Genomic DNA, 14628 nt, shown 5'->3' with positions numbered 1-14628 from the left:
AGATGAATCATTACAGACTATTCTCTATACTGATGTCTCTGCTTTAGCAACTTATAAATAAATCCAAACCATTGGATGTTATCAGTCAAAATTTAGAGGGGAGTCCTGGGATGGAGCTGTTAATTTAAGTTGGCTTCTAAGCTATCAAACTGAATTATATCATTGAGAGAGTAGCTAGATGACGACGGTGGTCCCAAGACTGATCCCCGGGGTACTCTTAAGAAGTTATGAAGATAAGCAAGAATCAGGAGAAAGAGAAAGTAATAGCTAATGAGTAAGTATGAGAGAACTAAGAGCAAGTTGTGACTCAGAGGGCAACTCAGTCCATTAGAGCTGTTCTCAAATATCATACACTGCATCGCTTAAGCAATAAACGTTTGTCACAATCCTGGATGTTGAAGTGTCCAAGATTAAGTGACCAGCAAATTTGAGGTTGGGTGACATCCTGCTTCCCGATCATAGACAGGTGTCCTCCTGCTGTTTTCTCACGTGGAGTAAATGAACATTATTTAGTGTCTGTGTCATCTGCTGAATGAGCAAGGAGGTACTGGACATCTGGCCTGTCCATAAAACACTCTCATTTTGGTGTAGAGTCCCAAAGAGGGCTATATATCAGAGTTACCTGGAAAACACAGTGGAAAAGGCAGATTTCAAGGCTCGACTTTAGCTTACCAGAGTCAGAGTCTTCAGAGATGAGAACATGTTTCTATATTTTCAAAATTATCACCTAGTAATTTTCATGCACGTACTGTAGATGGAGGAGGTCACTGATCAAACAGAATGTCTTAATCTTGATCATGCTTCTGTAGGGGATAACCTTTACCCCATTTTGTAGTTAAGGAAACAGGCTCCCAGAGTAACACCTAGTCAGAGTTCCTATGAGCAGTAAATTGTGACGCTAGGATTGAAACCCAGCATTCTGATCCCAGAGCGTAACCTTTCCCTGCCCTTCCCTGTTGCCTCTGCATAAGCCATACTGGCTTGTAGCTGTTCCAGTTTGAAGTTGTAGTTTGATCAGCACAAGCTCTATACAGAGGCACCACAAGAATAAAACTTACTCCTGTGCTCCTGACAGTCACTTTTACGGTAGAGAAGGACTGGGGATAATAAGTTCTTACAGAAATGGCAGTTGAAGTGAATTGAATATGCAGCAGCATATTTTGTGCAAGGAATTCAAGCAATAGGAGGTAGGGAGGAGGAAAAATTTCTGTAAACTGGTTGTGTTTGGAAACGAGATTTATTTAACCTCATTTCAAATTTTGTGAGCAGATTTGTGTGCGTAGAAATACTCTTCCATTTCCCTTACAAAGTAACAAAAATAAAAGACCTAAAGCTATTATTCAGTACCTGAGACAGAGGAGTATTAATGAGAACCATGGATAGTCTAGAGAGAACAAAGGAGACAGAAGGAAAAAAAGAATTAAAAGGTTAAAAAGTTGGACTTCGGAGAAAGGTTACAAGCATTGGGAGTATTTAAGCTTCAAGAGTAAAAGAAGAGCAAGGTGATAAATAAGTCTTTGTAAAGGAATTGTGGTTTTGCTGCTTAATACTTACCAAGTGACTTGTTTACTGAACATTGCACCAAATATTTTAGGGGGAAATAAGTGGCTCATAGTTTCAAGGGAGGATCTTGAAGCTTAATCATGTAGTTACTGATTTCAAGACAGACCAAATTCCCGCTCTTTAGGCTAAGCAGGAAGGGTTTTAGTATTTCTTAGGACATATTTTGGGAAATGCTGCTTTGTAGAATTTGATGCAGTAAATTTTGTAACTTTTAGACAAGAGATACAGTTCATTGACTTTAAAGAAAATAAATAATACTTAGATTGAGTCCTGCAAAAACCAATATTTTAAAAGTTCATTTCGGTAAAAGGGGAAATAAGTGAAAACCGAGGTGACTCACAGCAAGCTGACAAACACCAAGTTTGAAACTATTGGAAGACAGCTGCTCAGCAGTGATAGACTGGAGAGCAAGAACAATGTGAAGGCCTATGAACAGTATCAGGAATTGGCTGAGTGATGGCGAACTAAAATACTTAAAAATCTAGAAGAGTGCAGTAAGGCCTAACCTGGATCCTGCTTAACATCACAACCACTATAAACTTGAATGCTGAGAGAAGGGAGAACTGTTTAGCTTATAGTTTGTTTGTTTGTTTGTTTGTTTATTTATTTGTATTTTGGGACAGGATCTCACTATGCAGTTCAGGCTAGTCTTGAACTCACTTCGTACCTCAGGCTGGCCTCAAACTCACAGTGATCCTCCTGAGTGCTGGGGTTACACACCCAGCTGCTTAGAGTTTAATACTAATGTTATTTCCCTACTCCTACCTCCCATACCACTTTCATGTGAGAAAATAGCAAAATAAATATTGGTATGGGAGAATAGATACTCTAGGAGGCTACCATTTGTCTCCATTAAAGGCTACATGAGGTTTATGTTAGTCAGAGACTTTGCTGTTGGGGTTAATTACTGTTCGTCTTTAAAATATTGTAGCACATTGGAGCCAGCAGACAGAAGGTGGGCAGATGTAGCACCACATTTCAAACAGGAGTGAAAAGAAAGACCTAGTTTGCAGTGTATGTAGAAACAGTTGTCTTATCATTGCTAGTGGGTGGTCTTCTAAATTACTGCATTCAAGTTTGGTCAGTGATGGTTACTGGAATCTTGAAAGGAATCAACAGGAAAATCATTTCAGACATCTAATTTTCTTTTTAAATAGAGAAAGGTGATTGTAAAATCAGGGAAATATATATCTATATATGTAGATATAGATATATACAGGTTCTGTATTTTTAAAAATTTCTTGTGGTATTTGTAAAATTGGTAGATTTATAACCAGTCAAAATACCATTGTGGATCTCAAAGGAGATCTCTGATAGCAGATCATTAGCATGTAAGCACATGAGCAGGCCTAGTCTCCTTGGTTGACTGCTCCAGTACCTATGTTGATGGCATGCATCTTTGGTCTAACCACAAACTAATGGGTGAGTGACTGGTGACAAACTGAAACAGTGGGTGAAATTTAGTTAGGTGTAATTTAATAGAAACAAATGGCAAGCTTTTCATTAGGTAGAAAAACAACTCCGTCTATTCAAGGTACGTTTTATAAGGCTCACAGTAACACATGTAGAAAAATATATGATTTAGGTAACTGTGAATGCATAGTAGTTAACAGTGGAGCATGGCTGGTCCCAAATCCAATTGTACTTTTAAACTGCATTAATAGAAATCATTTATGTATGTATGTGTGTATGTGTGTGTGTATGTTTTTATTTATTTATTTGTCTTTTTGAGACAGGGTCTTACCATGTTCAGGCTGGCCTTGAGCTCACTTTGTAGCACAGGCTGGTCTCCAGCTCACAATGATCCTCCTGCCTTAGCCTCCCAACTGCTGGTGTTACAGTCATGTGCCACCTCACCCAGCTGAAATCATGTATATAGATTGATGAAGTTGATAGTTATTCCCTTCTAGGTACTTGCCAGATTTCTGCTGAAGGACTATGTTTTGCGCTGATTATTGTATTATATGATGGAGTATTTGTGGTCTGTTATGGTTTGTGTCTGGATGTCCCCCCAAAGCCTCATGCCGTCATGGATGTGAGCTTCTAGAGTTTATGATTTATTCATGGTCCAATGGTGGAATTATGGGTGTGAATGCTACACCCCCCCACCCCCCCCACCCCCCCCATGGGTAATTTGCATACAATGTAAGGGAGGAAAAGAGGCTTTTTGCTGCTGCTCCCTTTTGCTCTTGTTGCTTTTGCTGTCTTTTGCTGCCATGAACTGTTGCCCTCTGCCAGATGCCACACTGCCTTGGAGCCAGCTGAGTATGGACTGAAACCCCCACCAACTGAGCTAAATAAACCTTTCCTTTCTTAATTTTGTGCGTCGTGTATTCTGCCTCGGGTATTCTGCCTCAGCAATGAGAGAAAAGTAACTGAGACAGGTCTGAAAGAAATGCATGGCAGACACATTTGACACCATGCCATATGCAGAAAATAGTTCTAAACAACAAGAAATAAACACTGAAAACCAAACAAAAATTCTGAGGAAGAGTGTTCATGATACTATTTTATGTGTGCTGAGAAGGTTTATTCTATTATAGCAAAGTTTTGCTCATCCAAAACAAGTTGAAAGCATTGTAAGGAAATTGATTAGTCTCAATATAAAACTTTGTAACAATTGGACCCTTCCTTTTCTGGGCTACTTTCAGAGGAATTAAATTACCTCCCTATTGCCAGAGCACTTTAGGTAGAGCCTTACTCTTCCGTTTGGGGGATGTTATACAGGAGGTGGGGTTAGGGAAAAATACTGTGACCTGGAGAAAAACTCTCTCCTAGCTTTGAAATGCCATGATTCCTTTGTTCAATGGACTGTGGATAAACTGCATAGGCAATGGAGGGACATGAGTTTAGGAAGAGCTTATTGTTAGAGGGAAACATCAGAGATGGCATTTCCAAGGGTATGAATTTTAAGCTAGTTTGTGGAAAATGGCTGGTCAGAATTGGTGGAACAGCAAAATAATTTTTCTTTATGATAACTAGTGGATTTTCTTAAGTGAAGAGAGAAATCTGATAGTGAAGAATGCTCTTGAAAATGGAAATTCGAGGGCAAGTATTATTTAAACACACACACACTTTTCATTTTTTAAACTCAAACTGTTATTTGGCATTGATAATTTTCATTTGCTAACATTTCTGGTATCTTTTTCCTAAGAGAATATTTCTTAAAGAAGGGGAGGAATAACATCAAGAGTTTTGTCTTCCCAAGAAGCAGAAGAGTAACATGTCTTATTGCTAACATAAGAAAACACATATAAACAAATTTCATATAAGTGTGTGTGTTGTTGGTTTATTTCTTTTGTTTCACATACTGGCACTTCAGATTTTGGAGTTTGGGACCCCTTGAAGTAATGACATCTTTTGATGGGTTAGTTGAGGCATGTAAGATGTGTTTGATTTTTGCAAGGTGTTCCTGTATAGCAGGCACTGTCAAGATGCCGGTAGTTTATCACAGAAAGCACGTATTTTCATTCATCTTATGTAAAAACTGCAGCAGTTAAAAACTGCTGTGACTCTTCTCCATAACCAGGCTGACCTCAGGTCTCATCCAAGGCATGCTGTTTTCATGGTAAGGGAGCAAGAGGCTAAGAAAAATTATAATGTTACTTTCAAAGCTTTCAATGAAAAATGCCGCATATTTTATCCATAGTCCATTGGACAAAGTCAGCCACATGATCAAGTCTACAAATATGGGATTGGATAGAATATGTATGGGGGGAGAAGTTGTTTGTGAGCATATTTGCATATATGAGAAAACAGAGTTGTAAACAAAATATGCTATGAGAGTCGCCTTGGAGGTACTTAGATAGGAGAGTGCCCTGAGGGAAGCTAAGGACAGTGTTTGCAGCAGTAGTTAGTGTCAGATAAGACCTGGGGCATGGAAAGCAGAGGGCAGCTCATTTTTTCCTTACTCTATAGCCACCAGAATCCTAGTGGCAAAATTTTAACATAGTTAATCACAAGGTGTTTGCCTTGGCACTGCATGTGGTATTGCAGTAGTTCAATTCCCACGTATCTTCCTTGTATTTGCTTTTTTGTTGCCAAACCATAACAATTTAGTCCTGCAGGATTGGCTGATCAATACTGTACCAGAGTACTCTGCACTAAAAAGAAACAAAATATTAAAACATACAGCAATATGAATCATTTTGATATGCAAAAGCAAACACAGAAGCCTACAGTGTATCTAAAACCTTTTATATGACATTCTAGAAAAATTAAACTCCAGTGACCAAAACCAGATCAAAGGATGCCTGTGACCAGAGGTCAGATGAACGAATTCAGTAGAGATGGAATGAGGAAGATTTTAGGGGGATGGAAATGTGCTGTATCTTGGTTGTATTAGAGTATACATCATATTGTATATGTAAAAGAAGTGTATTTTATGGAATGTCAATTTGATGTCTGTAAAACTGAAAGAAAAGTATGCTAGTCAAGTAAGTGAAGGTCAGCTTCCTTTTTGAAGACTAAAAGGAAAAAAGACAAAAACAATAATTTGTTTCTGCAAAACTTTGAACTTTGTGTGTATGGCTCTGTTTCAGAGAGAACTTGAAACAGCCAGAAAGTTTCTCTACTATGAAATGGGCTATAAATCTCGATCGGAACAGTTAACAGATCGCTCTGAAATTAGCCTACTGCCTTCAGACATTGACAGGTATCCTAATGAGTTTCTCTGTTCCTTTTTTCTTCTTATGCTATGTAAGTGTATTTTACCATTATTCAAATGCTGTATTCCAGGTACAAGAAGAGATTCCATAAGTTTGATGCAGACCAAAAAGGCTTTATTACCATTGTTGACGTTCAGCGTGTATTAGAGGTAATGTTTGGGAGAGAGGTTTACTATGTCTTTGATAACAGAAGAATATAAAGCTGCAGAGATGATATTATGTAGCTTCTGTAGCGTTTTCTACAAAGAATGTTTTCGTTTTAATTTTCAAAAGCTTGTAACGTTAGAAATGACATGCATAATTTTTAATTAAACTTCATTTTTCTGTGTATTTATTTTACTTAGAGTATCAATGTGCAGATGGATGAAAATACACTACATGAAATTCTGAATGAAGTAGACTTGAACAAAAATGGGCAGGTTGAACTGAATGAGTTTTTGCAGGTGAGTTGTGGTAGAAGGAAACAGATCTATTTGCTTTTATCTTTTGGTTGTGGTTACCCTGAATGGATGTTCAACAATGAATTCTGAAGTTCACCCATTTGTCACTTTGTTCTGAAAAACAAGAGGGCTTGAAGCCAGCAGTGGTTGATTTGTCTGTCTCAGGGATAGGGCTCTGCTTGGTGCATATTACTTTTCCTTCTTTTTATAAGAAACATTCTAATACATTTGGCAAATAACATAAAATCCAAGTTAATTATGGCTTAAAGGGTCGAATAAAAAGCATGCTTTATGAAGAAGTATACCTTGGAATATCGCTATGAGACCATTCTTCCCTTACATCAGAGAGGCAGCGCAGAATTTCTAATGTGGAAAGTTAATTCTTTATGGAAGAAGTTTCAGAAATTACACTTACAGTCATTTAAGAATCATATTTACTTGAGAATGTAATTATTAGATTTTCACACACTAAAGAGCCAGAAAAGCAAAAGAAGGAAACTTGTACTCTTGGGTAAAGACCATGTAGTTTAAACATTTCCAAGTCTCACCTTATTTAAGTTTCTATTATTTAATCTTTGTAACCATGGCGGAAATAAATGTTACTTCAGCTTCACATTGGATGCTATACATCGTTCCTTAAAAGTTCCTTAAAAGCAAGAAATTCACCAAACCTGTGCATTATTTGTAGCTGTCCATAGAACTCTGCATGTGAGGAATGTAGTGGTTTCCATGCAGTCAGGTTATTTTCTGTAGTGCTTCTTGGGCAGGTATTTCAAATGAATGCCAGATCTTGCTTGCACCATGGCAATGATGAATGCTGAACATGAAATAAATTAATGCTGGGGATTTTGGTCAATGTCAGCCCTTTCTTCACTGTGTCAAGTTAAACAAACAAGATCAAGGCAAAGGAAATGGTAATTGTCTCTCTGGAGATGAGCTGCTGATAAGAGCATTGTTGAATCTAAATGCAGAAAATCTTCACAGGTTGTGTCCAGCATTACAAAATAGAATGTTTAGTTCTTTAGCATACTCTTTAACTAAATGCACATTTGAAATTGAATTTAAAATTTCTTCTTGGGAATTTGAAACCATCTAATGCTTTTTTGTATAATTTTTCTGGAGAATATTTGTCTCAGAATTTAAAAGAAAACTTCAAAGAAATGGCTTATTTCATGTGTACTACTTCATTCCATGTGTACTGTAAATAAACAATAGCATTTAGGGTTGAAAAATTTGGGTTTTAGAGACAATAAGAATTTAATTTTATGCATATGCTATATGGTTTAATCTTTAAGTAATTTTTTAAATTTAATAGAGTTAAGCACATTGACAATAATTTAAGCCACCTGAAGGTTTTCTTGCAGAGTTTTTAAATAATTATTTCTTGTCCAATTCTAACTGAAAGAGCCTATTTATGCTTTTAGTAAGGACAAATAAAGTATAATTTTAACGTAAAAAATGCAGACCATATTTTTCATGAAATATATTTACATCCAAATACTCATATTTTTCAGGAAATATATTCACATCCAAATACTTCCTTTTCATATAATACAATTTTTAGGTAGGTGTAACGTTTAAAGAAAACTTTTGAGTTTTTTAAGGTCTGTACATGTTATATATGGCTAAAAGAAAACTAGCTCCATCAGTTTTGTTAGCTGTGATAAACATCGAAGGTCTTCCTAGAATCAGAGATAAAATGATAAACAATAAATTGTTCTGTCTTCAGATGTCAAAATTCCTTATGGTACACTATTTCTCAAATGTATTTGGGGTTCTAACAAAACATTTTCTTTTCTGAAGATTAACAGCTCATGTTTATCATGATTGAACATCTATGTTTGAATATTGATGTTTTTTCCAATCATTTCCATGGAAAGATCACTATAAATATTGCCAGGTTGCATGACTTCATTTCCAGGTTTGGGCTTTAATGACACTTCTGCATGTAGGAGTCCATCTCTAATAAGCAATCACTTGTGAAACAGCTTTTAATAAGGTCACGAAATTCTGATCCAGCCCCTTGGCAGATGCCTCTGACTCCTTTTGAGAGTTGTTTTAAAGAAATGTATCCCTACAAGCTGAAAGCTATAACCCTAAAAATATTTCAGTAATTTCCATATGTATTGTTTTCTGGTAAAAAGCTCTGTTCTTCTTAAAATAAATAAATAACAAAGATAGGTGAAATGAAACCAAGAAAAGCAAATAGTTAAAACCACATCAACTTGAAATGGAAAAAATCCTTATGTTCATAATTGCGAGGTGCTTTCCAGATTAAAGACCTTTGCCTGCTGACTGCATGTAATTTCAAGACTAATTCTGATTTTATCCATTGGATAAAAATGAATTAGCTAAAATCTGGGTTGTGGAGTGCTTTTAATTCTTAGGGTAGGTCTCTGGGTCCATTTTCAAGGACTTAAATGTAAATTACTTTTAAAAGTGTTTAAGGAATAAGTAGTCAAGTATGAGTAACACTGAAAAAAGGATACTTAAATATAGGTCACAGTTTGTCTTTCTTCAATCCTTGAGATTTCCTTTTTAAGATTTTTCACTGGAGTTAAAGAGCCAATGTTTGAAATTGCTTAAAAACATTGTGCCCTACCTGAGCACATTAAGGGACAAAAAGTGATACAGTATATTTAATTTTAAATGCAGACTGATGTGGTTTTTGCAGCAGTGGTGAAATACGTGCCCCTTCCTCTCTTTTTAAATGTTCAAACCTGTACTTTTTACATGAGCTACAGTATTTGCTATGGCTGTTGATGGAGCACTTAGTTACATCTGCTTACTGCAGTGATATCCGAGCAGGGTGGGGTGGCAGGGAATCCTGCGGCCTGCCTTCTGAATCCGTTGCATATTTTCTTTTGAAGCTGATGAGTGCTATTCAGAAAGGAAGGGTATCTGGAAGCCGGCTTGCCATACTAATGAAAACTGCAGAGGAGAACCTCGACCGAAGAGTTCCGATTCCTGTGGACCGCAGTTGTGGAGGATTGTGAGTCTGACCAGTAAATCCACAGCCAGCAAAAGTAGGAGCAACAAATCATCATGTAACAACCAGAGAGGACCTAAGCCACTCTGAAATAGTGGCTGTGGTAGCTGCCTTTTTTTTTTAACACTGGAAAACATTCCAAAATAGGATGTTGGTATATTTACCAGCCTAACTGGATGAAACTTTATTTGTATTTACCATTCAATCTGGCTTCCAGAAGGTGTATTTTCTCATTTTCAGTGCACATTGCTTTTGTGTTTTACATCCATTTTGTGACCTGTTAAACTTGACACCCTTCCTCCTTGATTATTCATGTATTTATTCTAATCAGGTCTAGAGACAGAATATTTTGGCTGAAATTGAAGAAAAAAGCTGGAAAAATTTTGTGAGACACACAAAACTCTGGACATTGAGTTTGTGGATAGCGTTTCTTTAAAAGAGGGACCTATTGAAATGATAGCCCCTTTCTTCTTCCTGTTTTCCCCTTCTAAACAATACTGCAGTTTTATACTTTCAGTGTGACAGGCACAACTGGAGAGGGAAGAACAAGTTTAGATCTGGTTTAGATCTGGTTACAAGTCCCAAAGTGAAACTCTGAAGCTTGCAGAGTTGCAGGTAGATGATGTGACAGCACTGGCATTTACTGGGAGTTATGGTGCTAGCCCATCTCAGCACTTCATTTTTGCCGAGTCACCGCTGGTTTTCTTTGACTGTTCTAGTTGCCAGGAAGATCTTTGCTTTTCTTACTTTAAAACAAGCATTTTAAGTGGCAAGTTGGATCCAGTGGGATGAGACTATATCTTTCCAGTCTTTACAGTGTAATACATTTAAGGGTTTAGAACATGTGTTTATTAAATTCACATATAACACAATTTTCCACCCCCAAATTCTAAATTTTATAGCAAATGTTATTGTCAGGCCTGGCCTTTTTAGGGGATTATTTACAACAGATAAATGTGAATAGAATAGAATAGAATAGAATAGAATAGAATAGAATAGAATAGAATAGAATAGAATAGATGCTAATTTTTATTATATGTAAAATAAGGTACCATATTTCAATATCAGAGGCTAATTATGCTGCTTAAGGTCTGTCACCTTCTGTACTCTGTGAAAAAACTCTCAGTTGACCAAAAACAAAACAAAACAAAAACCACACCCAAAACACACAGACCAAACCCAAAAATCAGTATGCATTGAATTTAACAGATAACAAGGTGAATTAGAAGTGCCAGTTTGAAATGCTTTTGCTATATTTTGTTGGCTTTTTAACTAGTCTTCTTAATATTTATTAATTGTGATTCCTATTTTGAAGCTAACTATCTACTGTACTTTTTTTTTTAAAGATTAGGTTCTATATGTCATAAGAAATAAAAACACTTCATTTTAGGTTTTCATTGCACATTGAGGTCTTATTTTTTAAACTGGTACATAAAACACTTCTGTGCTGTAATTTCTATTTATGTCAACATTGTGGACATCTGTATTCCTCACCTAGGTGAGTGATAAGCCTGCATGTCATAATATGAGCTAGGAGGTTCACTTAACCAGGGTTCCACCCACCACCACTGAAACAAATAGAAATCACAGGAAGAAACAGTACCTTACTCATTTTATTTTTAAATGAAGTTTAGATTCCACTTCCTAAAGGAAAACCTAAAAGAGTTGAGTGATGCTCTCAGGTGTCACTGTGAATTTTTTTCTTTCAAAGTGTGAATTTTTTACTTTAGCTTAAAAAAAAATAGAAGCATATGACTTTGCAACTTAGTGTTTTTCTGCCAAGACAGTAAATTTCACTGCTTAAATCCTCATGATACTAAATAGGTAGAAGAGCTGTCCTTTAAAACATCCTGATTATATACCACAATTTTGTATTTTTTCTCTCTCTCTTTCTCTTTTTCTCTAGTTAGATCAAGATAATGATGACTTGTGTCCCCTCTGGTTCTGTTACAGTAGGGACTGGGCTTACAATATGACTGGCTTGGGCAAATCTGTGTTTTTAAAAGAGGCCTTGATTGTGCACGTTTTGCTATGAATGAAGTTCCTTTAAGGACAAAGAAAAGTGCACTTGTCTTTGTTTTAGCCTATCTGCTTTTGCTTAAAACCTGCACATTCTAAAATATATGCTCCTTCACCAATCCCAAAAACTCATTTTGGAAATGAAATGGTTTCAAGCCATTACTGTGAATATAGTACCTGCCATCATTGTAAAGTTTACACCTGGATAGTTTCTTTATCTGATTTAAGTAAAAAGGAAAGAAATAGTAGAATAAGCTCCTTCAAAGCCCATTCCAAACACAAAACAGTGTTTTTTCCTTTTGTATAACACGGTATTAGTTGATTGGTGGGTGTGCAGGGATTCCCTTTTATCACCAAGTGATCTATTTCAAGAGCCTTTGCGGGGATTCAGGTGAAGGAACCCCCTTCTGTGCTGGGGAGTTAGCCACTCCTTTAAATAGCTCCCACCTCAGTCGTTAACAGTAGTGATAATGCTGGATTTTTTGGCAAGTGCGGGTTGTTTGCCTCCATCACGCTTAAATGTTCTTGTTTTCAATCAGCTTATCTGAGTGCAACTTTAGAATTTCTTGCATGGTTTTTATTCTGTGTTAGTTTCTGGCTTTGTTTTGTCTGTTCAAATGCGTAGTTTCTTCTTTTGTATCACAAAAATTTCAGTCTCATTTTCACTAATATACTGTAAGGGTCAGCCTTGGTTTTATTTTCTTTTTATGCATTTATAAAGACTTTTTGGAATATTAATGTAATCCTACTGAAGTCAGTGACTCTAACTTACACAGTTTTGCATTATGTCAGCCTTTTCTAGGGAATAAAAAAAAGCTCTACTATGTTTTCAAAGAATATCAAGCATAAGCAAGCCAACTACTGGAGTGGATATATACACTGCATGTTTTTATATGTGGCACTTTTATGTATTGTGGTAGGTTATTGTTCTAGATTAGACTGTTAAATGCTGTGTTTGAGGCTGGATTGTCATTTTTATAACTGTCTTGGTGTTTTATCGCCGTTATTTATTACTTTTGATATACAGAATGAGCTGCATGCATTTATAGAGCAATAAGAAGTTATATTTAATGTGCCTTGTTTTTAACTGAATAAGAAGTGAAAGCATGAATCAATAAAACTGATTAAAATGGTCCATTTGCTGGCACTTGTTGTTCCTTGCAGTCCGAAAAATAACTTTGATTACCGTTGAAATTCTTTAAAAAGTTTGAAAATATTTCCAGAAACTGTATTTTTAATGACACATTATATTAGCTTGGAATTTTGTAACTTTATCTCATAATAGATGTAATTTCATAAGACTACCAGAATTATTTGCATTAATTTGTTGCTGCAGCCTTTAGAGCATGACTTCTGTATTTGTGCAATCCTATTCTAAAATTACATTCATCCTATTACAATTCAGTTGAATTCTTTTTTTCCTCGCCTTCCCCTTTTTACCCCGCAACCAGAGCCTTTCAGCTTTTGCATTCGCAGGCACACTGATGAATTTTATCATAACTAAAATCAATAGAAATGAATGGGAAAGATTACATAATCCATTTTGATCATCTTACATGTCAAGTTAGTACTGGGTTGCCAAGTGTTGATAAATGCTCTGACAGAAAAAAATGGTATATATTTTCATTGTCAGTAAACCAGTAAAGCTGTTATCAGTTTTAATATTGGGCAAATTTTATAATGCCTGTGTTATTTTACAGGTTTTAATTTGCATTTGTGCATGGAGTATGTTCTCTATTTGCGGTTTAGGGGTGCTGCCTCCTGGTTGTGTGTGCTCAAAGGCATTCCTGAGCTTCTGAAGATTCTTTGAAATTATATAGAATACCCGAAAGCAATGGCTCCCATACATACTTGGAACAATGAACTGTTTGTTTAGTTCCTGGAAAACAATAGATAGCAGCTCAAAGCATTTTTCATTGAGCCAGCTTATCAAATTTGATAGCACTTTAAAATTTGTCAACATGAAATTTGTCAAAATATTGCCTCCAGTTTTCAAAATGTGTAAAATAGATGATCCTAAAAAGGGTGGGGGGAATATGATAGTTGCATCAGTATTTCGTAACTTTTGTCAACAGTGCATTATCAGTGGTGTCAGGTTTTGCTTGAAAATATTTGATTTATGAGGGAAAGAAGCAACAGAGTTTTAAATTGATCTGATACCCTCATAGTAAGGGAATTTATGTGTAAGAGACAAAACGGATGATCTTTTTGTTCCAGAGCTTTGTATTTTAGGTCTCTAATTACCTACTTAACTTGTGAAATACAGACACAGAACATGATGTACGTGAGCACTGATGATACAGCAGTTCTTCAGGTCCTGTGGTAAGACGGTTGTGGGCCTTTTGCAGAAATCAGTAGGTATCTTTATATTTGTTAAATGCGTGGTCCAACATAATAAGATTGATGTGATCTAAGCAAAATACTGCTTTCACAGGATTATCAGTACCATCTTTATTCTCTACATTTGGCATTGACTTGAATGGCTTACCATACTCTAGTAGGTATTCACATTGGAGATACTTGAATCTAGAAGGTTGACAATGTTATAATGCAGGTAATATGTCCTATTTCATTAGAAGAGATAGGAGGATTAAATTGCCTTGATCCAGCCTTAAGTATTAGAACGTGGCATGTGGTATAGGTGGTTCCACAGCTTCTGAGCCTTTCGACTTCACTGTTTTTTGTTTTAAAGGATCCCTGCACTCATTTCCAGGTGCAGGGACTCCTGTAGAAATAGGGTTGCACATTTAATCTTCATTTACTACTGCTAGCTTTTTTTCATTACCTCAAGGATTTGGGACATGATAGGTAGATGGATAGATAGGAAGATACTTAATTTTTTCTTTTGGCTCTAGTAGCTATAGGAGAATCTTCAATTAACAAGTGATTTTTCTTAAAGGATTTCTTTGTTTCAACTTTACACTTATCAGACTAGATCTAAATTCCATAT

The 14628-nt window shown here is 36.2% G+C and overlaps 1 protein-coding gene across 2 annotated transcripts in view; it reads left to right on the top strand.

The window, feature by feature from the left end:
• The window catches only part of Gpd2 (glycerol-3-phosphate dehydrogenase 2 (mitochondrial)), a 108330-nt gene extending 95515 nt beyond the window's left edge, over positions 1-12815 (top strand). Inside the window, exons 14-18 of one of the 2 annotated variants that reach the window (XM_005393415.2) lie at positions 6105-6217; positions 6301-6379; positions 6575-6673; positions 9541-9662; positions 11566-12815. In XM_005393415.2, the coding sequence (XP_005393472.1) occupies positions 6105-6217; positions 6301-6379; positions 6575-6673; positions 9541-9662; positions 11566-11569 (417 nt within the window). In that variant the 3' untranslated portion in view covers positions 11570-12815. Of the gene's footprint in view, positions 1-6104; positions 6218-6300; positions 6380-6574; positions 6674-9540 lie in introns of both variants that reach the window. The other variant, XM_005393414.2, reaches the window with a different exon arrangement.
• Positions 12816-14628: the final 1813 nt, after the last annotated feature.

This window comes from Chinchilla lanigera, unplaced genomic scaffold, assembly GCF_000276665.1.
Source record: "Chinchilla lanigera isolate Chin_1 unplaced genomic scaffold, ChiLan1.0 scaffold00048, whole genome shotgun sequence".
NCBI lineage: Eukaryota > Metazoa > Chordata > Mammalia > Rodentia > Chinchillidae > Chinchilla > Chinchilla lanigera.
This window is presented reverse-complemented; position numbering and strand designations above follow the sequence as displayed.